Source organism: Hypanus sabinus, chromosome 16 (genome assembly GCF_030144855.1).
Source record: "Hypanus sabinus isolate sHypSab1 chromosome 16, sHypSab1.hap1, whole genome shotgun sequence".
Classification (NCBI taxonomy): domain Eukaryota; kingdom Metazoa; phylum Chordata; class Chondrichthyes; order Myliobatiformes; family Dasyatidae; genus Hypanus; species Hypanus sabinus.
In genome coordinates, this window is record NC_082721.1 from 49,384,564 (window position 1) to 49,410,451 (window position 25,888).

At 43.7% G+C, this 25,888-nt stretch overlaps 1 protein-coding gene across 7 annotated transcripts in view; it reads right to left on the reverse strand.

The window, feature by feature from the left end:
* eps15l1a (epidermal growth factor receptor pathway substrate 15-like 1a) overlaps positions 1–25,888 on the reverse strand; it is a 495,582-nt gene that overhangs the window by 156,842 nt on the left and 312,852 nt on the right. For all 7 annotated transcript variants that reach the window (XM_059991699.1, XM_059991700.1, XM_059991698.1 and 4 more), the window contains one exon: positions 16,144–16,223. In XM_059991699.1, the coding sequence (XP_059847682.1) occupies positions 16,144–16,223 (80 nt within the window). The remainder of the gene's footprint in view (positions 1–16,143; positions 16,224–25,888) is intronic.

Consider the following 25,888-nt stretch of genomic DNA (forward strand, 5'->3'; position numbering starts at 1 on the left):
GCACCGCCATTCTGAGATCATGGCTGATCATTCACTATCAATACCCAGTCCCTGCCTTGTCCCCATATCCCTTGATTCCCCTATCCATCAGATATCTATCCAGCTCCTTCTTGAAAGCATCCAGAGAATTGGCCTCCACCGTCTTCCGAGGCAGTGCATTCCACACCTCCACAACTCTCTGGGAGAAGAAGCTCTTCCTCAACTCTGTTTTAAATAACTGACCTCTTATTCTCAATCCATGCCCTCTGGTACTGGACTCTCCCAACATCTGGAACATATTTCCTGCCTCAATCCTATCAAATCCTTTAATTATCTTAAACGTTTCAATCAGATCCCCTCTCAATCTCCTCAATTCCAGCATGTACAAGCCCAATCTCTCCAATCTCTCTGCGTAAGACAGCCCTGCCATCCCAGGAATCAACCTAGTGAATCTACGCTGCACTTCCTCAATTGCCAGAATGTCCTTCCTTAAACCTGGAGACCAAAACTGTACACAATATTCCAGGTGTGGTCTCACCAGGGCCCTGTACAAATGCAAAAGAACATCCTTGCTCTTGTATTCAATTCCCCTTGTAACAAAGGCCAACATTCCATTTGCCCTCTTCACTGCCTGTTGCACTTGCTCATTCACCTTCATTGACTGGTGAACTAGGACTCCTAGGTCTCTTTGCATTTCTCCCTTACCTAACTCGACACCATTCAGACAATACTCTGCCTTCTTGTTCCAGCTTCCAAAGTGGATAACTTCACATTTATTCACATTGAATGACATCTGCCAAGTATCTGCCCACTCACTCAGCCTATCCAAGTCTCCCTGTATTCTCCTAACGTCCTCTTCGCATGTCACACTGCCACCCAGTTTAGTATCGTCAGCAAACTTGCTGATATAGTTTTCAATGCCCTCATCTAAATCATTGACATAAATCGTAAAGAGCTGTGGTCCCAATACAGAGCCCTGTGTTACCCCACTAGTCACCTCCAGCCAGTCTGAGAAACACCCATTCACTGCTACCCTTTGCTTTCTATCTGCCAACCAGTTTTCTATCCATGTTGAAACCCTGCCCCCAATGCCATGAGCTCTGATTTTACTCACCAATCTCCTATGTGGCACCTTACCGAATGCCTTCTGAAAATCTAGGTACACAACATCTACTGGCTTACCCTCGTCTAACATCCTTGTTACACCCTCAAAAAACTCCAACAGATTAGTCAAGATATACCACCATTCCACAGTTCGCCATATCTTGGCTGAGGTCACATTCAGGCCACCAGAGAAACCTCAGCAGATCTGCATCTTCAGCTGATACTTTAACCTGATTTAGTATTGATTCAACGTCTGCCATGATCACCACTGGTTCTTTTCTGAATTTGGTTATGACTCCATTTAGTAAGCTAGTAAGATCTAGACCCTGTAAAATCACAGCATTAAGTGATATTCCCTGAAAAGTCACTCCACAGATAAACACTATGATGTGGAATATACCAGACTTTCCCACCATGCTATTAGATCCTTTGCTGGCATTTTTTCAGCATTACCTGTGGAGATGGCATCTTTCATGAAATCTGTATGGTCAGTGTGAAATGAATTCTTTCTTAAACCTCTTCCATAGATTTACTGCACGCTATTCAGCAAACTGCCTATTAATTGGCATGTTAATATCCTGCTTTCTCAGAGGTAAACCATTCTGGTAGTGGCCATCCACAAGTTCTACAGAATTTGCAACCAGCTCCAAACTTGTGATCTTCTCTTGACAAACCAGGTTGACTGCATTCAGGGAAATCTGTCTTGAATTGCTGCTACCAAAGCTCATCCAAATACAAAGCAGAAACCTTGTTAGCTGTCAGCTCTGACCAAGTGTAGTCTCTTCCACCACCATAGTCTCCTTTTAATGGTCCATAAACAGTCCAACTCAGCATTGTTCTGATTATATAGGATCCATCATTAACACTGCGAATAACCTGCAATGGCTCCAATACCTTGGGCACATTTGTCCCTGACAGCAACTCAATTTCTGGCAAATGAATATGCTTCAGGTCAGACCATTCCTGAAGATCCCTCTGACAAGGAATATTCCCTTTGTGGATAGGCATACTTCCCTGGGTATAGATGTTAGGCAGTTCATAGTAGTTTTCACTATCTAAGCCAGCCACTTCCATTCCTGAAACGATATAGCAACTCATAACCCGCCCTTGGTGCATAAGAGAATGCATGTTCTTTTTCCTGTTAGGTTGAGCTTGTTCATGAAGCCCACTGTTTAGAATATTGCTGTACTTCCTTGACCTAGAAAAGCATAAGTAACCACTGTTTTGTTGTTCTTCTTAGACTTCACTTATACTGGAACTATGGGAAGTTTACAATCATGAATTCCAGCCCCTGCAAGGCCATTAGATGCCAGGTCACTATACATGGCTGTGTCTGATTCTTCTGCTGCCTGTTTTGATACTGCACCCTTTTCATTAGAGTGCTATGAAGTATGCTAGGATACTTGCTACTGTATATTTTGTATGAAAGATGCTTCCTGCAATTATCGAAGGAAAAACATGAGCTGGAGAGCAAGAGCTGTTCCTCTTGGATTAGCTATGGAAAAGGTAGGAACAGTTTAAGTTGGAGAAAGAAATATACCACAAGTTAATGTACTAAGGGCTTCAAGCAAGGCAAGTGCTCAAAGTGAACATGCAGAACAGTCCCATGGTCTGAGTTGCTATATTGAAAAGGCACAAAGAAATACAAAAACACCCAAAGTCAATGTTGATTTATTCATTCCTCAAGCGTCTGTGAAACATGAACAAAACCCTCAAGTGGTAGTTCAGTGTGCTTATTCTCTCAGCATGTTCTAATGAGGCACTCTGAATCTATGTCTCAAAGGGCTCATAGGGACAATCACTTACAGCATGGAAACACTCTTATTTTAGATGACAAAGGTCAAAATAGTACTACTGATATTATGAGGAAGCAAAATTAAATAACAACCTTATTGTATAACAGTAACACATTTCATCTTTCCCTAAAAGAGAGATACAAATCTTTGATGGCGATCCACTGCAATATCACACATTCACGAGGGCGTTTGAAAATGGTGTTTGTCAACTATAGTGACTGCCTCTATTTCTTTAAACAGTACATCAGAGGTTGCTGTAGAGAACTTGTCAGAAATTGCCAACCTGTTGATCCTAAGAAAGGATATGTGACAGCTAAGGATTTACTACAGGAACATTTTGTATTTGAACAGAAAATTGCATCCCCTTACATGCAAAAGGTTTTTTTTGGGTACAAATCAAATCTCAAAATGTGAAAGCTCTTCAAGACTACACTTTTTCTTAAAGGCTGTTGCAATGCTATGAAAGAAGTGTAGTACTTGTATATGATGGACATACCTGCTAATATGTTGACTGTTGTAAAGAAAAGGGATAAATGAAGAACAGTGCTCTGTGAATTGCATGAAAGGCACAACTGTGGCGACCCATTTCCTGGCACATCCGAACCGGCTCACAATTAGATAGCCTACGGGGGTTTGCGAGCACAGAGCTTTGGAGCCTCTGCGCCACGGGGGGCAGGTTGAGGGAGGCTTAAAAGTGAGGCTGAGGATTTCGCATAAAGTTTTTTCCTTCGACTGCAGTTACCGACTCCGTGTCGTAATTTTAGCGCTGCGTGTAGCACACCGCTACAATTGGTGACCCCGACGGTCCAAACGATTTTTGGACCAGAAATGACCGACGCCGCCTCTGTTCATGCGGTTTCGTTGAAACTGCCGGGTTTCTGGACACAGCGCCCGAACCTATGGTTCCAGCAAGCTGAAGCCCAATTCCACATTTGCCGGATCACCTCAGAAGACACCCGCTACTACTACGTGGTGAGCTCCCTCGACCAGGACACAGCGGCCCAGGTCACGGAGTTCATACAGTCGCCCCCGGCAGACAGCAAGTACACAGAATTCAAAGCCCTGCTCCTCAGGACTTACGGACTCTCACGGCACGAGCGGGCTGCCCGTTTACTGCACCTGGATGGCTTGGGCGACAGACCTCCATCAGCTTTAATGAATGAGATGTTGTCTCTCACCGAAGGACACACACCCTGCCTCATGTTTGAGCAGGCATTCCTGGAGCAGCTGCCCGAGGACATACGCCTGCTGCTGTCCGACACGGATTTCAGTGACCCCCGGAAGGTGGCAGCCCGGGCGGACTTGCTGTGGAACGCCAAAAAGGTGAGCAGGGCGTCCATCGCACAGATCTCCCAGCCACGCTCCCGGCAGCAAACTAGTCCAGGCCCGGCCGCAGAGCCCGCCAACCCCCGGCCCAATGAACACTGGTGCTTCTACCACCAGCGGTGGGGCGCAGAAGCCCGCCGTTGTCGCCCGCCCTGCAAGTTCCCGGGAAACGCCAGGGCCAGCCGCCGCTGATGGCTACGGCGGCTGGCCATCGGGACAGCCTCCTGTATGTGTGGGATAGAAGGTCGGGACGCCGGTTTTTGGTCGATACTGGGGCTGAGATCAGCGTTTTACCTCCGACGAGTTACGACACCCGCAGCAGGGCACCGGGTCCCCCCCTGAGGGCCGTGAATGGCAGCACAGTAAGGACCTATGGCACCCGTCAGGTGCAGCTACAGTTCGGCTCCAGCCAATTCACGTGGGACTTTACACTGGCCGCCGTAGCCCAACCGCTTCTGGGTGCGGATTTTTTGCGAGCTCACAGCCTACTGGTCGACCTGCCCAGGAAGAGACTGGTACACGCCGAGACCTTTCAGACGTTCTCCCTGGGTGCAGCCCAGTTGCCAGCCCCTCACCTCGGCTCCATCACGCTGTCCGACAACGACTTCACCAGGGTACTGGCGGATTTCCCATTGGTTCTGGCACCGCAGTTCACAGCGGCCATGCCCAGGCACGGCGTACAGCACCACATCCCGACCCAGGGACCACCCCTCCACGCCCGCGCTTGGCGGCTTCCCCCGGACAAGCTCCGACTGGCGAAGGAGGAGTTCCAGAGGATGGAGGAATTGGGGATCATCCGGCGGTCCGACAGCCCATGGGCCTCTCCCCTGCACGTGGTGCCCAAAGCGACGGGAGGCTGGAGACCGTGCGGCGACTACCGCAGGCTGAACGAGGCTACCACACCGGACCGCTACCCTGTGCCGCACATTCAGGACTTCGCAGCAAACCTGCACGGCGCACGGATCTTCTCCAAGGTAGACCTCGTCCGAGGGTACCATCAAATCCTGATGCATCCTGACGACGTCCCCAAAACGGCTCTCATCACCCCGTTTGGCCTTTTCGAGTTCCTCCGCATGCCGTTTGGCCTGAAGAATGCCGCACAGACATTCCAGCGGTTAATGGACACGGTAGGACGGGACCTGGACTTCGCGTTCATCTATTTGGATGACATCCTCATAGCCAGCAGCAGTCGTCAGGAGCATCTGTCCCACCTCCGTCAACTCTGCGCCCGACTGAGTGAGTACGGTCTTACAATCAACCCCGCCAAATGCCAGTTCGGACTCGATACCATTGACTTCCTGGGCCACAGGATTACTAAAGACGGGGCAACCCCTCTGCCCGCTAAGGTAGGTGCGGTCCGCCACTTTCCCCGACCCACCATGATCAAAGGCCTTCAGGAATTCGTAGGTATGGTCAATTTCTACTGCCGCTTCCTCCCTTCAGCTGCCCGGATCATGCGCCCCCTGTTCGCCCTGATGTCGGGTCCGAGCAAGGACATTACCTGGGACGAGGAGTCCGCCGCCGCTTTCGTTCAAACGAAGGAAGCTTTGGCGAATGCCACAATGCTAGTACATCCCAGAATGGACGCCCCTACCGCCCTCACAGTGGACGCATCTAACACGGCAGTCGGTGGGGTGCTGGAGCAACTCATCGCAGGTCGATGGCAACCCCTGGCGTTTTTCAGCAAACGCCTGCGGCCACCCGAGCTCAAGTACAGTGCTTTCGACCGGGAACTGTTGGCGCTCTACCTGGCAATCCGGCATTTCAGGTACTTCCTAGAAGGTCGGCCCTTCACCGCGTTCACGGACCACAAACCGCTTACCTTTGCGTTTACGAAAGCGTCCGACCCCTGGTCGTCCCGCCAGCAACGCCACCTGTCCTACATCTCTGCGTACACGATGGATGTCCGGCACGTCTCGGGTAAGGACAATGTCGTGGCGGATGCGCTCTCTCGCCCTACCGTTCATGCCCTTTCCCAAGGGGTAGACTTTGAGGCACTGGCAGAGGCGCAGCAGGCGGATGAGGAGATTCCGAGTTACAGAACCGCAGTCTCCGGTTTGCAACTCCAGGACCTCCCCGTAGGCCCGGGTGAGAGGACCCTACTCTGTGACGTCGCCACCGGCCAGCCACGTCCCGTCATCCTGACAGCCTGGCGGCGCCGTGTTTTCGACTCCATTCATAACTTGGCGCATCCCTCCATCCGGACAACTGTCCGGATGGTTTCCAGCAGGTTCGTTTGGCACGGGCTCCGCAAACAGGTCAGTGAATGGGCCAAAACGTGCATGCACTGCCAGACGGCCAAGGTGCAGCGGCGCACCAAAGCCCCACCGCAGCAGTTCCATCCCACCCACCGGCATTTCGACCACATTCATGTGGATATCGTGGGCCCCCTGCCAGTGTCGCGCAGAGCGCGGCACCTCCTGACTATCGTGGACCGGTTCACAAGATGGCCAGAGGCGGTCCCGCTCACCGACACCACCTCCGAATCTTGCGCCCGAGCCCTGATCGCCACCTGGATATCTCGCTTTGGTGTACCGGCCCACATTACCTCCGACAGAGGCGCCCAGTTCACCTCCAGCCTGTGGTCAGCTATGGCCAGCCTTTTGGGGACTCAGCTGCACCACCAACTGCCTACCACCCACAGTTGAACGGGCTGGTGGAGCGTTTCCACCTTCACCTGAAGTCGGCCCTCATGGCCCGCCTGCGAGGAGCCAACTGGGCAGACGAGCTTCCCTGGGTCCTACTCGGCATCCGCACAGCGCCCAAGGATGACCTGCACGCCTCGTCAGCCGAGTTGGTATACGGCGCGCCCCTGGTCGTCCTCAGGGAGTTCCTACCAGCCCCACGGGGGCAAGAGGAAGATCCCGCAGCAGTCCTGGGCAGACTACGCGAGAAGCTCGGTAACCTGGCCCCCATACCCACTTCACAGCACGGGTGGCACCCGACCTGCGTACCCAAAGACCTACAGAACTGTAAGTTTGTGTTTGTACGAAGGGGCGGGCATCGGCCACCGCTGCAGCGGCCATACGAGGGGCCGTTTATGGTGCTCCGGAACAACGGGTCCACGTTCGTGCTGGACGTTGGGGGGAAAGAGGAGGTTTTCACGGTGGACCGCCTCAAACCGGCCCATGTGGACCTGGCGCAACCGGCCGAGTTTCCGGCACCTCGGCGCAGAGGCTGACCTCCCAAGCAGGTTCTGGCCCAGACTGTGGACATTGGGGGGTGTATCGCCGGTTCTGGGGGGGGGGGGTTATGTGGCGACCCATTTCCTGGCACATCCGAACCGGCTCACAATTAGATAGTCTACGGGGGTTTGCGAGCACAGAGCTTTGGAGCCTCTGCGCCACGGGGGGCAGGTTGAGGGAGGCTTAAAAGTGAGGCTGAGGATTTCGAATAAAGTTTTTTTCTTCGACTGCAGTTACCGACTCCGTGTCGTAATTTTAGCGCTGCGTGTAGCACACCGCTACACAACCATAATATTACTTTCACCAATCTTGCTGATTTTATTGAAAGGCAAGTAGGGATTGTGACACACTCAGTGTTTGGGAATATACAGCATGCTCCATCACCTACTTTAAGCAAAAGTATGAACAAAACTATAAGGCTAAAGGAAGCAATTTTGCAACTACTGTAGCCACTGTGAGAAGTAAAGCTAAAACTGAACCTCGAACTAAGGGAAGGGAAATGGTCTCATCAGCCAAAAGAAGTTGTCTGTTCTGCGAGGGGAAGCATACACTGGATTCCAGATCATGGTGCTTATCACTACAGAAAAGGGAAATTTCATGTTATGTTTGACTGTGGAGCGATGTCTCAGAGGACATCACTTAATACTCAGCTTCTACAGGGACCAGATCATACTAGCTCACTTACTGGAGTCATAACCAGATTCAGAAAAGGACCAGAGGTGATCATGACAGATATTGAAACAATGTTTCATCAAGATTTATAAACAATGGTTGAACCAAACACGTTCTATGGAATTTCTTCCTACAGCTTAAGCTGTTCTTTCCTACTCCGTAGCTCCATAGTGATTAATTGTTCCTCCGTGACATGTTTGCCTTTCAATAATACAACTAAATCAACCTCTGATTTAATTTGTATACAGGAGGTATTAGATACAGAGGATGCTCTGCCTGCTGCAGAACATTGAGCACTGACATTTCATACACTGTCACTTGGGTCTACATCATCTTGTGGGTCCTCTGCTATCTGCATAGTCAAAACATGCCTTGGAATTTGAGAAACTTTGTCTTATGGAATGCGAGACAGACATTCACTTGTTGCAGCAACATGACCTTCCAAACCGAGTAAGGGAACCGGAGCTGGATGAACTTCAGATCATTCGTGAGGCAGGGGCAGAACTAGACAGGAGTTCCTGGGAGATAGTCACCACTAAAAGTCAGGAGGCAGGTAGCTAGGTGACTGTCAGGAGAGGAAAGGGGAATAGACAGGAAGAGCAGAGCACCCCTGTGGCCATCACATCAACAATAAGTATACTGTTTTGGATACTGTTGGTGGGGACGACCTACCAGAGACAAGTTGCAGTGGCCGTGTCTCTGGCACAGAGACTGGACCTTTAACTCAGAAGGGAAGGAAGGAAAAAAGGAGAGCAGTAGTGATAGGGGATTATATCACTACTAGTATAGTCAGGGGGACAGATAAGAGGTTCTGTGGGAGAGATCGAGAATCCCGGATGGTCTGTTGCCTCCCTGGTGCCAGGGTCTGTGATATCTCGGATCAAGTTCTCAGTATTCTCAAGAGGGCGGGCGAGCAGCGAAATGTTGTGGTCCATGTAGGGACCAATGACATGGATAGGAAGAAGGAGGAGGTCCTGCAAAGAGAGTTTAGGGAGTTAGGTGCAAAGTTGAAGGACAGGACCTCCAGGGTTACAATCTCAGGATTGCTACCCATGCCACATGCTAGTGAGACTAGAAATAGGAAGATAATGCAGCTAAATATAAGGCTAAGGAGTTGATGCAGGAGGGAGGGCTTCATGTTTCGGGACAATTGGGCAGTTTTCCAGGGAAGGTTACCACCGATGGGACGGGTTGGACCTGAACTGGAGGGGGACTAACATTCTTGCAGGAAGGTTTGCTAGTGCTACTCCGGGGGGTTTAAATTAGATTTGCAGGGGGGAGGGAACCAGAGTGTTAGAGCAGATAGTGAGGTGGAGGAGGATAAAGGTCATGCAAGAGCTTCAAGTATAGTGCACGGAGTAAAGCCAGATCTAACATATAAAGAGGCTTTGAGGAAAGAGAAGCAGAATAAAGGGTATAAAGGTAGTAAGGTAGAAGGGTTAAAGTGTGTATACTTCAATGCAAGAAGGATCAGGATCAAAGGTGATGAACGGAGAGCTTGGATACATACATGGAATTATGCTGTAGTGGCCATCACAGAGACTTGGCTGGCACCAGTGCAGGAATGGATTCTCAATATTCCTGGATTTCAGTGCTTTAAAAGGGATGGGGGGTGGGGGAGGAAGGGGAGGAGAGGTGGCATTATTGGTCAGGGATACTATTACAGCTACAGAAAGGGTGGGTAATGTAGCACGATCCTCTTTCGAGTCAGTATGGGTGGAAGTCAGGAATAGGAAGAGAGCAGTTACTCTATTGGGAGCATTCTATAGGCCCCCTGGTAGCAGCAGAGATACCGAGCAGATTGGGAGGCATATTTTGGAAAAGTGAAAAAATAACAGGATTGTTATCATGGGTGACTTTAACTTCCCTAATATTGATTGGCACCTGATTGGTTCCAATGGTTTAGACGGGGCACAGTTTGTTAAGTGTGTCCAGGACGGATTCCTGTCACATTATGTTGACAGGCCGACTAGGAGGAATGCCATACTAGATCTAATATTAGGTAACAAACTGGGTCAGGTCACAGATCTCTCAGTGGATGAGCATTTGGGGGACAGTGATCACTGGTCCCTGGCCTTTAGCATTATCATGGAAAAGGACACAATCAGAGAGGACAGAAACGTTTTTAATTGGGGAAGGGCAAATTATGAGGCTATAAGGCTAGAACTTGCAGGTGTGAACTGGGACGATGTTTTTGCAGGGAAATGTACTATGGACATGTGGTCGATGTTTAGGGATCTCTAGCAGGATGTTAGGAATAAATTTGTCCCGGTGAGGAAGATAAAGATGGAAGAAGGCAGCATAGATGAGGTTTAGGAAGCAAGGATGAGATGGGTCTATTGAGGAATATAGGGGAGGAAGATAGGAGCTTAAGAAGGGGTTGAGAAGAGCAAGAAGGGGGCATGAGAAGGCCTTGGCAAGTAGGGTAAAGGAAAACCCCAAGGCATTCTTCAATTATGTGAAAAACAAAAGGGTGACAGGTGTGAAGGTAGGACCGATTAGAGATAAAGGTTTGGCAGATGTGTCTGGAGGCTGTGGAAGTGAGCAAGGTCCTCAATGAATACTTTCTCTTCAATATTCACCAATGAGAGGGAACTTGATGATTGTGAGGACAATATGAGTGAGGTTGATGTTCTCGAGCATGTTGATATTAAGGGAGAGCAGGTGTTGGAGTTGTTAAAATACATTAGGACGAATAAGTCCCTGGGGCCTGACGGAATATTCCCTAGGCTGCTCATCGAGATGAGGGAAGAGACTGCTGACCCTCTGGCTAGGATCTTTATGTCCTTGTTGTCCAAGGGAATGGTACCGGAGGATTGGAGAGAGGCGAATGTTGTCCCCTTGTTCAAAAAACGTAGAAGGGATAGTCCAGGTAATTATAGACCAGTGAGCCTTATGTCTGTGGTGGGAAAACTGTTGGAAAAGATTCTTAGAAATAGGATCTATGGGCATTTAGAGAATCATGGTCTGAACAGGGTCAGTCAGCATGGCTTTGTGAAGGGCAGATTGTGTCTAAAAAACCTGATAGAGTTCTTTGAGGAGGTGACCAGCCATATAGATGAGGATAGTGCAGTGGATGTGATTTACATGGATTTTAGTAAGGCGTTTGACAAGGTTCCACACGGTAGGCTTATTCAGTAAGTCAGAAGGCATGGAATCCAGGGAAGGTTGGCCAGGAGGATTCAGAATTGGCTTGGCTGCAGAAAGCAGAGGGTCATGGTGGAGGGAGTACATTCAGATTGGAGGGTTTTGACTGCTGGTGTCCCAAAAGGATCAGTTCTGGGACCTTTACTTTTCGTGATTTTTATTAACAATCTGGATGTGGGCGTAGAAAGATGGGTTGGCAAGTTTGCAAACGACACAAAGGTTGGTGGTGTTGTGGACAGTGTAGTGGATTGACGAAGATTTCAGGGAGACATTGATAGAATGCAGAAGTGGGCTGAGAAGTGGCAGATGGAGTTCAACCCGGAGAAGTGTGAGGTGGTACACTTTGGAAGGACAAACTTCAAGCCAGAGTACAAAGTAAATGGTAAGGTTACTTGGGAGTATGGAGGAGCAGAGGGATCTGGGGGTACATGTACACAGATCCCTGAAAGTTGCCTCACAGGTAGATAGGGTAGTTAAGAAAGCTTATGGGATGTTAGCTTTCATAAGTTGAGGAATAGAGTTAAAGAGTCGTGAGGTAATGATGTAGCTCCATAAACCTCTGGATAGGCCACACTTGGAATACTGTGTCCAGTTCTGGTCGCCTCACTATAGGAAGGATGTGGAAGCATTGGAAAGGGTACAGAGGAGATTTACTAGGATGCATTATGATCAGAGATTAAGGGAGCTAGGGCTTTACTCTTTGGAGAGAAGGAGGATGAGAGGAAACATGATAGAGGTATACAAGATATTAAGAGGAATAGATAGAGTGGACAGCCAGTGCCTCTTCCCCAGGGCACCAATACAAGAGGACATGGCTTTAAGGTTGACTTTAAGTTGGGAAGTTCAAGGGGGATATTAAAGGAAGGTTTTTTACTCAGAGTGTGGTTGGTACGTGGAATGCACTGCCTGAGTCAGTGGTGGAGGCAGATACACTAGTGAAATTTAAGAGACTACTTGACAGGCAAATGGAGAAATTTAAGGGGGAGAGTATATGGGAAGCAGGGTTTAAGGGTCGGCACAACATTGTGGGCTGAAGGGCCTGTACTGTACTGTTCTGTGTTCTATAACATGCTTGGTTCAACCAATGCTTCACATCACCTCTCAATGCACTACTATAGCCATCAATGTTTGTAAAACAATAGTCCTTTTTTTCTTGCTTGGCCTTGGGAATTATGAGATTAGCATGGGATATTGTTTAGCAACACCTTTACAGAGGTTAGTCAAAGCCTGAGTACAAGATTGCACTTATAAGACATTTTCTTTAATCGTTATAAGATCATTAAGTAATTCGTAATATTTAATCTTCAATTTTGCTCACATTTGTTTCACATTCCTTTTAAAGACTTTCAATCAGATTAGCCTTTGCTTTATCTTTTCTCTTTTGTAAGCCCCAGCTGCAGGGTAATTGGCATAATTTCAATACACTCATGTTACTTTCTCTAGCTGACTCTTTGTTCATCCACATCACCTGCAATATTTGATTCAATAAACTGTCCATGCATCCACAGTAATCTAGCGGGCCAATAAGGTCCCAATTAGCAGTCAACAAAATAAATACTGTCCATGGCTCAACCGCTCTCCACTAGCCTAATCAACTAACTAACCTCAAACTTGACCAGACTGAACAAACAGCCTTCAATTGAAATATTGGCAACCAGAATATTTCAGCACTTAAATGAAACAAAGTGACGAACTCTCAGGCAAACACCACGCTCAAGCAATGGTCCCCAATGGATAGGAAGCACTGACTATTCAAAACTGTATTCAAATTACAAATCCACAGCACCAATCAACAAAAGGTCATTTATTTGCAGCAAGCTGATCAAGTTTTGCCAACATGTCCAAGGGAATCCTCTGCCTCAGACAGGTGCTCGTTGGGTATAACTATTTTTTAGTTGACAAAATACAGCGATTACTTTAAAACAAACCAAAACCACTGAGAGGCTGAGCCAGGAGATCAACACTGTATGACACATTTCCAAATAATGCAGTTCCAGAGTCAAAAAACGTAATTTCGATCCTTTATTATGAAACCAGCAAAGGCAAACAAAAAATAACTAACAAAACTAAATTAGTGATATAGCAACTTTAGCATTCAAACCAGCATAAATAAGCTTCAAATTAGTGATAATAGAATTAGCGGTCAACAAAAAAATATCTTTCTCCGTAGCTCAACCCTTCTCCACAAAACTAAACAATTAAATAACCATAAGTGAGAATATGTAACTATAATCATTTAGTCATTTGCTTCTACCACTGTCCAATCCACATGCCACAATATACAATACAGACAGAAAATAGATACATGGCTTCTACACCGCTTCCCAGTGATATTTAGAGCCCCCTTTCTGCCCTGCACTCTTTCTTCTCCTGAAGTGCCTCACTATTTTCAGTGCTCTTTACTCACTATTTCCCTTATCAAGCCCTCGATATACCTTGACACCTAGGGTTCCCTGGACTTGCCATCCTCACTCTCACCCCTGGCTCTGGACTCCTGCTGTTTCACTTTTAAAATAATCCCAACTTCCTAAATGTAAATTTACCAGCTCCAATATACAGTACATTTGCTAAGATATTGAAATTTGCCTTCCTACAATTCAGACACCTAATTTCTGGACTTTTCATAACTACTTTGAAATTTAACAAGTTAGTACATAATCAAACCATGCACACCTCAAGGATACGTAATTAGCCCACTGCTCTTTTCTCTCTACTCCCATGACTGTGGCTGGGCACAGCTCAAACACCAGCTACAAATTGACTGATGACACTACTGTTGTTGGCAGAATCTCAGACAGTGACAAGGCAGTAAACAGGAGTGAGATAGATCGGCTGATTGAGTGGTGTTGCAACAACAACCTTGCACTCAACATTAGCAAGATCCAAGGTATTGATTGTAGACTTCAGGAAGGGAAGTCTGGAAAACACATACCAGTCTCCACCGAGAGGGGTCAGCGATGGAAAGCTCAAAAGTTCAAAGTTCAAAGTAAATTTATTATCAAAGCATGTATATGTCACCATATCAAACTCTGAGATTCATTTGCTTGCAGACATTCTCAAAAAATCCAATAACCATAATAGAATTAATGACAGACCGCACCAACAGGGCAGACAACCAGAGTGCAAAAGACAATCTGTGCAAATACTAAAAGAAAGACAAAAATAACAATAAACAATAAAAATAAAGAACATGAGATTTCAAAAGGGATTGGCAGCATCAAATTCCTGGGTGTCAACATCCCACAGGATCCATACTGGGTCCATTAATGCAATCACAAAGAAGTCACCCCAGCAGGCATACTTCATTAGGAATTTGAGGTTTCGTTTGTCACTGAAGATTCTAGAAAAGTTCTACAGATGAACAGTGGAGAGCATTCCAACTGGTTACATCACTGCATGCTATGGAGGCTCCAACATGCAAGATCGAAACAGTCTGTAGAGGGTTGTAGACTCAGCTAAGCTCTATTACAGCACAATTCTCCCTGCTATCTTGGACATCTTCAATGGGTGGTGCCTAAAGAAGGTGGCATCCATAATTAAGAACCACCCCCAACATGGGACATCCCCTCTTCTTATTACTACCATTGGGAGGGAGATACAGAAGTCTAAAGACTCACACTCAATGTTTTAGGAACAGTTTCTTCCCTTCCACTATCAGATTTCTGAATCGTTCATGAGCCCATGAACATTATCACATTATTCCTCTTTTGTACTATTTATTGTAACATAGTAATTTTATGTTGTGCACTGTACTGTTATTACTGCCACAAAGCAAAAAAAAGTCAGATTCAGATTCATTTATCACATGTATATGGAAATATACAGTGAAATGTGCTGTTTATGTTAGCAATCATCACACCTGGGGATGTACTGGAGGCAGCCTGAAATGCTACACATTCTGGCACCAACATAACATGCCCATAATGCTCAGCAGAACAACACAAAACACAATAAGCAACAAAATAACAACAGCAAAACAAACCCCTTACATCCCTCCCACCCACCCACACACAGGGATAGTACTCCAACTCCAGGACAGGCCTCTGGGCCTCCACTTTTCAGCTTTGACTTCTGGACTTTTGATCAATCTTTGGGCTTCAATATTCTATATGAACCACTGGAATAGCTGATAGTGGGACCCTGAACACCAGGCTCAAACTCTGTGCTTCTTGACTAACCTTCCTGCCTCCTATTTGCACCAGCATCCAATCCCAAGACCCATCAACCTAGAACAGAATGAAGTCTACGAATGTCCGTTGTAACCCAACCATATTGTTGGCCTTCAAGTGTAAATCAGAGACCTAGACACCAGATTTCTTTCAACCCATGTCCACATCGCTGGCCTTCAAGTTCGGAATGGAGACCTGGACTCTGGATGTCCTTTGTCACCTGGCCATGTTTCTGGACTTTAAACGCAGAGAACAGAGGCCTAGACTCTGAACTGACTTCTAACTCCTCTACATCACTGTCCCTAAACTCTAAACTGACCTCTAACTCGCTTCTCTGTCCCCAAAACCATCCCCAAGAACCCTACAAATAAATTTCACAGCATAGGTCAATGATAATAAACTTGATTCAGATCATAGTCACTATCTTCACAGTGCTCAACAATGAACAATTCATTCATTTTCCCAGTTTCACTCCTTAGAATTAGGTCAAGTACTGCTCCATGCCTATTGACATATTGGCACAAAAGCTCTCCTGAATACATTTTAAAATTTCAGCCCATCTAGTTCCTTCATCTGCTATGCTTCCAAATAGCAAATCTACAAGTTTTCAGTTATATTGGTAACAATCGCTATTGTACATTTCATCTACACATTTCAGCTGATATTATTGATCCCAGTTCCTATTTCCTCTAGAAATTCACTTGTTCAAATTTGAAGGGTTTAATTCATAAAACAATTGTAATAATGGTTCAAACTATATTTTACCTTCGACATCTGGGTGAAGTCAGCAAAACCTCCACTCCCAAAGGCACTGGTTCCAAAAGGATCCAATGTCCCAAAAGGATCTGTAAACAGGTTAAGAAATGTGTTACTGATCACAAATATCATTTCAATTTTATACTCAAGTGTAATGTTTCTGCAATTGAAGACATTTAAAAGGAAAAATCATTTTAAAATAAATACTCAGTATCTCAGCATTTTCTTTTTTTATAATTTATTTTTTATGGAAGTTCATCATCAAAGAAATATTTCCATAAATGTATTTCAGACATTGTACATATATATCATATAATCATATATATCACAAATCTCCACAAAGTATTTATCTGAGATATACACTTAAAGAAAAGAGTGGAAAGAAAAAACAAGCAAAAGGAAAGAACTATGTACAAGTAGGGAGTGATCTTTTTTTTACAACAGATTCATTGATTTGTGAGAATAAAATCAGGCCTATGAGGCATTATGTAGTTAAATAATTTTTCCCAGTATGAATCAAATTGTCCCAGCTTATGGTTAACAGATGCTGTTATCTTCTCCATTTTGTAAATGTCCATTGTAATTTCCATCCATGTATTTAAAGTTGGGCTCTCCTGTGATAACCATTTCCTCGTAAGAGTCTTTTTACCAGCCACCACCAGTATATTCATTAAATATTTATCTCTTTTCAACCATTCTTGAGTTATATATCCAAAATATATGGTCTTACTCTCTAAGGGTATTTCACATTTAAAGATGTCTTGTAGAGCATTGTGTATCCCCCTCCAATAGTTTTTGATAACAGGGCAGTCCCAAAAAATATGATAATGATTTACATTTTGATTTCCACAATTTCTCCAGCAAACAGGGAGGTTACTATCATGATGGGATTTCTGAGAGGGTGTAATAAAATATCTTATCAAGTTTTTCCATCCAAACTCCCTCCATTTCTGTGAACTGGTACACTTCCATAGATACTTCCATATTGTTGTCCATTCTTCCTCAGATATAATTATCCCTCCTTCCTTCTCCCATTTTGTTTTAATGTAGGAAGTCGAATGTATTTTAAGACTTGACAACCCCTTATACATGCTTGAAATGGTTCTACTACCATTATCTGAATTGTATGCTTTTCTAAAGAGCTCTATCAAGCATGTATTTGCCTTGGTTACATTTTTAAGCATCTTATTAACATACTGTCACATCTGTAAATACTGATAAAAATCTTTTTTCTAATAAGTGTTTCTCTTTAAGCATTTCAAAACTGAACAGTGTTCCTTCTTTCATTACGTTGCAAAGAACAGTTATTCCTTTAGCTGTCCAGGCCTTAAGTCTAGCATCCAATTTATTTGGTGTAAAATCCGAGTCATATGCACACCATTTAAGAATTGCAATATCTCCCTCTAGATTATATTCTTTTATAGTAGTTTTCCATATTTTAAGAGTCAATTTCACCCATGGATTATCAATAGTATTTATGTACCTTTGCAGGTTGTTATCAGCCAAAATTGCTTGTATGTACCCGCTCCTCAATGTTTTTCCATTGAGTGTCATATGATGGGTTGCACCAACATATCACAGCTCTCAACTGTGCTGCAAAATAATAATCTCTAAGAGAAGGGAGGCCCCATCCCCCCTTTTTCTTTGCTAATTGCAAAGTTTTGAGACGAACTCTAGGCCTTTTACCCTGCCAAATATACCTTGATAGCATTTTGTTCCATTCATTGAATTGACTTTGATTAATCTCTTTTGGTAGGGTCTGAAACAGTCTGGGCAGTACATTAATTTTAATAGACTCAATCCTTGAACTGAGACTGAAAAAAAGGAATCAGGATCCATCTTGCCACATTTTCCTTAATTTTTTTATATAAAGGCTAGTAATTACATTCTGATAATTTTGCCAAATCTTTTGGCATAATGATGCCCAAATATTTGAAAGACTCTGTGTGCCGTGCCCAGGGGTATCGACTTTCAATTTCTCTTGGTGGGCTATAGTAATATGGAAGTAATTGGGTTTTATCTATGTTGATCTTGTATCCTGATAATTGACCATATTGTTCAAAGGATTGCATTAATGTTGGTTGCCCTAGATAGATCAAAATGTCATCCACGTAACAAGCCAATTTATGCTCTGTCCCTTTAATAGTAATTCCCCTGGTATCTTCATTTTGTCCGATGTATTGAGCTAATGGTTCCAGATATAACACGAAGAGTAGTGGTGACCATGCACAACCCTGTCTCATGCCCCTTTCTAGGGTAAGACTATTTGATAAATATCCATTGATTTTAATCCTAGCAGTAGGATTGTCATATAGTGTCTGTATAGATTTAATAATTGTCTTGGAAACCAAATCTATGTAAAACTCTGTAAAGAAAATTCCAAATAACCAAATCAAATGCTTTTTCAGTGTCCACGCTTATCAGTATTGCTTCGATTTTATTTTTTTGTATATTATCCATAATGTGTAGCGTCCTTCGTATATTGTCTTGATTCTGGCGTTGTTGTATAAAACCTTTTTGATCATTACGTATCAGTATGGGTAGAAACTCCTCTAATTCTTTGGCCATGATGGAGGTAAATAACCTATAATCTACATTAAGAACTGATATTGGTTTAAATGACCCGCATTCCATTTTATCCTTGCCTTCTTTCGGTATAGCTGAGATTATCGCTTCCTTCCAACTGGGTGGCATTTGCGTCTTTTTTAGAGCTCAGTTCAGTGTGGGGAGTAAAACAGGAATTAACTCATTTTTAAATTCTTTGCACCCCTCTGCCATATACCCATCTGATCCTGGTGACTTGCTTAATTTAAGCCTACTAATTGCAGCTTTTAATTCAACTTCAGTTCTGTCAACAGTTATCCTTCTATTTTGTCCTTCGCTTAAAGTGGGTAACTCTAGAGATTCCAAGAAGGTGTCAATTTGGGTTATGCTTCCCCCTGGAACTTTGGAATATAGAGTTTTGTAAAACACTTCAAAAGCTTCTTGAATTTCACTTAGCTTATTTTTTACTATTTTCGTTCTTGGGTCCCTAATTCTATGAAATATATTTTCTGCTATCTTTTTTTTTCAGTTTCCACGCCAGTATTTTCATAGATTTTGATCCACTTTCATAATGTCTCTGTTTCAGAAACATTAAGTTTTTCCTGATTTCTTGCGTAGCCAAATTACTTATTTCATTCCTAATTCTATTAATTTCCCCTAATGTATCCTGTGCCAATTTCAATCTGTGTTTTTTCACTAGTTCCATCAGCCTATTTTGTAATTGCTCTAATGTTTTATTCCTTATTTTTTTCTTATATGAAGATATCGCTATAATTTTCCCTCTTAAGACCGCCTTCAGAGTATCCCATAAAATGGGACGTGAAACCTCTCTATTATCATTAAATTCTAAGTACAGACCAATTTCTTTTTTAATTTGTTCCTTAGAGTACGGATTATTGAGTAGACTTGAATTTAGTTTCCAAATAGTATTCTTTGGTTGGAGGTCAAAATCAACAGATAAATATATAGGTGCATGGTCACTTACATCTATTGTCCCAATTCCACAGGTGTTTATTTTGTCTTTGTCTTTTCCAAATGTTATGAAATAGTCTATTCTTGTATATACAGAATGGGGAGCAGAATAATGAGTGTAATCCCTTCCGTCAGGGAAAAGGTCCTGTAACGGTGTGCTACACGCAGCGCTAAAATTACGACACGGAGTCGGTAACTGCAGTCGAAGGAAAAACTTTATTCGAAATCCTCAGCCTCACTTTTAAGCCTCCCTCAACCTGCCCCCCGTGGCGCAGAGGCTCCAAAGCTCTGTGCTCGCAAACCCCCGTAGGCTATCTAATTGTGAGCCGGTTCGGATGTGCCAGGAAATGGGTCGCCACAGTCCCTCCATATATCAATTAAACCAACATCCTCAAAAAGTGTATTGACTTCCTTATGTAAAGATTTTGTTTCATAGGCTTTTCTATTGGAAGAGTCTAAGTTTAGTTGTAATTGTAAATTTAAGTCTCCCCCACATATCAGGAGACCTGTTTCCATTACCATATTATCAGTAATTTTCTGAAAGAAACCAATATCACTTCCCGGGGGTGCGTATATATTCAATAGAGTAACTGAATTGCCGTCTATATTCCCCCTTACCAGAATATATCTGCCCTCTTTATCTCCCATTTCGAATACTTTTTCAAAATTTAGCCGACTTGAGATAAGAATAGCAACTCCTCTCCTATGTCCTGGTTTATATGAGGAGAAAAACAGATTAAGTGAAGCCCATTCTCTTTAGTTTTTTATGCTCATTATCACTTAAATGAGTTTCCTGTAGATATACTACATGGGTTTGTTCTTTTTTCATTTTGGATAAAATTCTCTTTCGTTTGATTGGATTTAATAGCCCATTGACATTAAAAGAAGTGAATTTTACCTTGTCCTTAGCCATCTGTATTTATCTGTCAATGTATCATTGAAATTGGAATAAAACTTAATCGATCAACTCCCTGAACAAATAAGAACCAAGAAATGCAAATAATAACAAAAATGGCAATGAACGTGTGATTCCAAGGCTCATGTCTCTAGTAGATGACCCTGCATTGGGCTAGAGGAAATGTCTAGTTGTGGGGGATAACCCCTCCTACTTGTGAGTTGAGGGCCCCCATTGTAGTATTCAGAAAAGTCAGTGAACAAATCCATTACACAGAAAAGATTTCCCTATGTACTTCTCATATATATATATATATACACACACACACACACACTTTACATATGTACACATATATGCACACATATATATATTCTCATTTTGGTGGGGAAAAAGGAGTAAGTGAGCGAATAAAGAATAACAACTAAGTAATACAAAGTCCACATTATAATAAGTATTTCTCGAGATAGGTATATCACCGTGTAATTTTACTTCTGTTTAGCTTCTCAGCATTTTTAAAGTTAGCCAAACCTTATGGCTCTTCTGAAAGGGGTGAAGACTGTCTTTGGGAAACTCCCGGTCTCTTCCTGATATGTTTCTCTTGGCTTCCTCCCGTCTCCTGCCTTCTCCATTCTCGCACTATTTCCCAAGCTGAGCGAGACAATTTCTCAGCCAGGCTTTCTTTCGTTTTGGTCATGCTGACAGGCAACTCTTTGGCCTTCATGTCTGTAGTCACCTCTTCCACTGTCTGGTACAACCGTTTCCCATTGTCATAAAACACTCGAAGTTTAGCAGGGTACGGAGTTTGAAATCTAATTTTATTTTGCTTTAGTACTCGCTTTACTTCAGAGTATTCTTTGCGTTTCTGGAGGACCGCGGGGGAGTAATCTTGGTCGAAATATATTAATTTATCCTCTAAAAACACTCTCTTCTTACCCCAAGCCCTTCGTAGAATCTCTGCCTTGTTGCTGTATCAAAGGAATTTTATTATTATTGAGCATGGCTTTCTATCCTGGGTAGGTTTTGGGAATAACGCGCAGTGGGCTCTTTCAACTTCCAGCTTCATAGCCGGGGGAAGATCCAGCGCGTCCTGCAACAACTTTTTGACAAACTCCGTCATAGACGAGCTCTCTGCTCCTTCGGGAAAATTGTAAGTTCTGATAATTTTCTGCCGTGATCTTCCCTCCAGGTCAAGCAGTTTACCTTCTTGGTGATGTATTATTTTTATTGCCTTGCTGAGTATCCATTCCACAGTTTGAACGCGATTTTTCACCTTCTCAATGCGAGTCTCTGCCACCGCTATTTTTTGATTAACGCTAGCGAGCTCTGCCTTAATATCACGGAGTTGCTGCTTTATATCTTTTTGGACCTCCATTATTTCTTTCAGGATTTTGAAGACATTCGCCGCTTCGCCTGAACGAAGCCCAGCAGCCGCCTCGCTAGCTCGCAGTCAGGTAGGAGAGCCGCTCGCTGCACTCCTCTCGGATGCAGGCTCCGCAGTGTTGCTTTTTTTATTTCCATTTCTTTTCCCCATTCTTGCCCCTCTTTTCAGTTCAAATATTTTTGAAAAATATTATATTTGATGAGTTAACAGCACTTAATATGCATTTTTCCGGAGGAGCGAGTGACTTAAGCTGCCATTCTCGACGATGATGTCACTGGAAACCTCGTATCTCAGCATTTTCTACTTACCATAAGCAGGAATACAAGGCAAAATATTCCATAATAATGACTTAACCACCTGGTAGAAGGTGTACTAGATGTTGCCATTGTATTTAAAGCACAATAACCATCCGAGTGTGAATAAATTCTCAACTGGTGTTATTTAATGGCTTGTCCACAATTCAGTATTTTTTTAAGCAACAGTGTCAGTGTCATCAAAAACTTTCCACAACCTTGAAGCAAGGAGTTTCATTTCTTCTTGTGAAATATATTGCCAAAGACAGTAAAATCACACAACACATCAGAATAGGCTCTGGGTAACTACACCAATGCCCACAATTAAAATCAGATTTTTCAAAAAACTTCAAAGTTTACGATGTTTGTTTTGTAAACAAAACTTTAAGTGAATCGCTGTAGTCATATTTGCAATCAATAACCCAAGATGTGAACAGTAATATTAGTTTCCTGCACCAATACGCAGCCAGCACCTTAATTTGCTGACAAAACTACATTGATTGGCCTAATCTCAAATAATAATGTGGCAGCCTACAGAGAAGTCATCACTCAGACGCAGTGGTGTCAAGAAAACAATCTCTCCCTTAATGTTGCACAAACAAAGGAGCTGGTCGTGGACTAAAGGAGGAATGGAGAACAGCTAAACCCTATTGACATCAATGGATCTAGGGCTGAGAGGGTGAACAGCTTTAAGTTCCTCGGCATACATATCACCAAGGACCTCATGTGATCTGTACATACTGGCTGTGTGGTGAAAAAAGCACAACAGGTTGAATAAATTTAGTATGGGCCCCCAAATCCTAAGAGCTTTTTACAGGGGCACAATTGAGAGCATCCTAACTGGCTGCATCACTTCCTGGTATGGGAACTGTACTTCCCTCAATCACAGGACTCTGCATTGAGTGGTGCAGACAGCCCAGCGCATCTGTAGATGTGAACTTCCCACTATTTAAGACATTTACAAAGGTAAGTGTGTAAAATGGGCCCGAAGGATCATTGGGGACCTGTCTCACCCCAACCACAAACTGTTCCAGCTGCTGCCATCTGGGAAATGGTACCACAGCTTAAAAGCCAGAACCGACAGGCTCCAGGACAGCTTCTTCCACCAGGCCATTAAACTGATTAATTCATGTTGATACAATTGTATTTCTATGATTTATTGACTGTCCTGTTGTACATGTATGTGAAGGATTTAAGTAATAAAGTCAATTCATTTCAATTCCATTAAGCTGCCAGGGATTGCATAAGCAGGAGAGGAGCTGCCGCCAAAGAGAACATGAAAAACATGTAACTGAATACACATTAAAAAAAAATTATTTTCACTATAAAGTGCCTTCAATTCAGTAACAAGCTGCATTTTTACATTCCTTTCAGCATCATATAAATACACATCATAAGAACCTAAGAAACAGAATGATAGAGCCATTCAGCCACTCACATCTGCTCTTTAATTCCATAAGAACACAGTCTATTTACTCAGTGATACTTTCTTGCACTCATCCCAGATACCCTTAATATCCAAAACTCAATCTATCTGTATTGAACATATGCAATGACAGACACTGTTCTCTAGGGTGGGAAATTACATAGATTCACTGGTCTCCAAGGGAAAAAAACATGATTTTGAACTGTCGATGCATTCTTCCACCACAAGCCAAACAGTGGAAACATCAACTCCATACATACATACTATATCAAACCCCAAAAATGTTTAAAACATTTCATTTTGATCACATCTTCTAACTCTGTAGTACAGGTCTAGTCTGTTTCATCATTCCTCAATGTATAAACATCAACATCCCAGGAATTAATTTGGTAAATTTTCATTCCTATGACAATGACAATGTACCTTGTTTTAGGTAGGATGTTCAGAAATTCAAAAAATTATATTCAAAATGTAGTTTCACATAATTTGTGGAAAGACAAGATTCATACTGGCTATTTCAATGAAATTCTTCAGAACATTTGCTTTTCTAAATAATTACCGTACCTGTGTAAATGTACACTATACAATGACACCTAGGTTTCTTTGTACATCAAGTCTTCCAATTTCTCACTGCTTAAAATAAATCCTAGCCCACTTTTCTATTTCCACATAATAATTCAATTCACACATTTCCTTAGACTCCTCATGATAATAAGACCATAAGACTGACCATTCACTGAGTCTGCTCTGCCATTCCACCATAGTTGATTTATTATCCCTCACAAACCCATTCTCTCACCTTCTCTATATAACTTTTGATGTTCTGACTAATCAAGAATCTATCAACCTCTGCTTAAAATATTCTCAATGACTTGGTCTCCACAGCCTGGCAGTTGTCTCCTGCCTGTCAGCCAATCTTTATAGATGTAATATGCAATCTTTCCTGTAATACCATGGGGCTTTTATCTTGTTAAGCTGTATCATGTGCAGCATCTTGCCAATGGACTTCTGAATATCCAAGTAAACACATCCACTGACTCTTCTTTGTCTATCCTGCCTGTTATTTCCTCAAAGAACTTTAACAGATTCCTCAGTTCCACCCAAACAGCCTCCCTAGACGAGCCCTCTAATCTATCCTGCCAAAGCAGCGCTGTAATATTTTCTCTGACAAGCAATGCAACACCTCCCCCTTGTCCCTCTGATTCTATCACACCTGAAGCAACGAAATCCAGGAATATTTAGTTGCCAATCACACCCTTCCTGCAACCAAGTTTCACTAATAGCTACATCATCATACTTCCAGGCATCAATCCATGCTCTGAGCTGATCCACCTTTCTTACAACGCTCCTCACAGTAAAATAAATGCACTTAAGAAATTCTCCACCTCTTACTCTCTGTTTATCTCTAACGGTGCAAACAACTTTACTGTCTTCTTTTTCTTCCTTCTCCCATACATCTGTTCCTACACTCTGGTTCCCCTCCCCCCCCCTTGTATCTAGTTTAAATCCACTGGAGCCTCTCTAGCAAGCCTACCTGCAAGAATATTTGTCCCCCTCCAGTTCAGATGTAAACAGTCCCGCCAGAACAGGTCTCACCTTCCCTGGAAAACTGCCCAATTATCTATGAATCTGAAGCCCTCCCTCCTGCACCATGTCTTCAGCCACATGTTGATCTGCGCTATCTTACTATTTCTAAACCCGCCTGCACGTGGCACTGGTAGCAATCCTGAGATTGCTATCCTGGAGGTCCTGCCCTTTAACTTGGAGCCTAACTTCCTAAACTCACTTTTCAGGACCTCCTCACTCTTCCTACCCACGTCATTGATCCCTACATGAACCACGAAATCCGGCTGCTCACCCTCCCTCCCGAGAATGCTGAGAACTCAATTCGAGATATCGCGGACATTGGCACCAGGGAGGCAACAGACCATCCGGGATTCTCAATCTCTTCCACAGAACCTCTTATCTATCCCCCTAACTACCGAATCCCCTATCATTACTGGTCTCCTCTTTTCCCTACTTCCCTTCTGAGCTGAGGGTCCAGTCTTGGTGCCAGAGATGCAACCACTGCAACTTGTCCCCATCAACAGTATCCAAAATGATATACTTACTATTGGTGGGAACAGTCACAGGGGTGCTCTGCTCATTCTGTCTATTCCCCTTCCCTTTCCCGACAGTCACCCAGCTACCTGCCTCCTGACTCTTAGCCCACAAGGATATAGTTTCCTCTCGGGTTCAGGTGG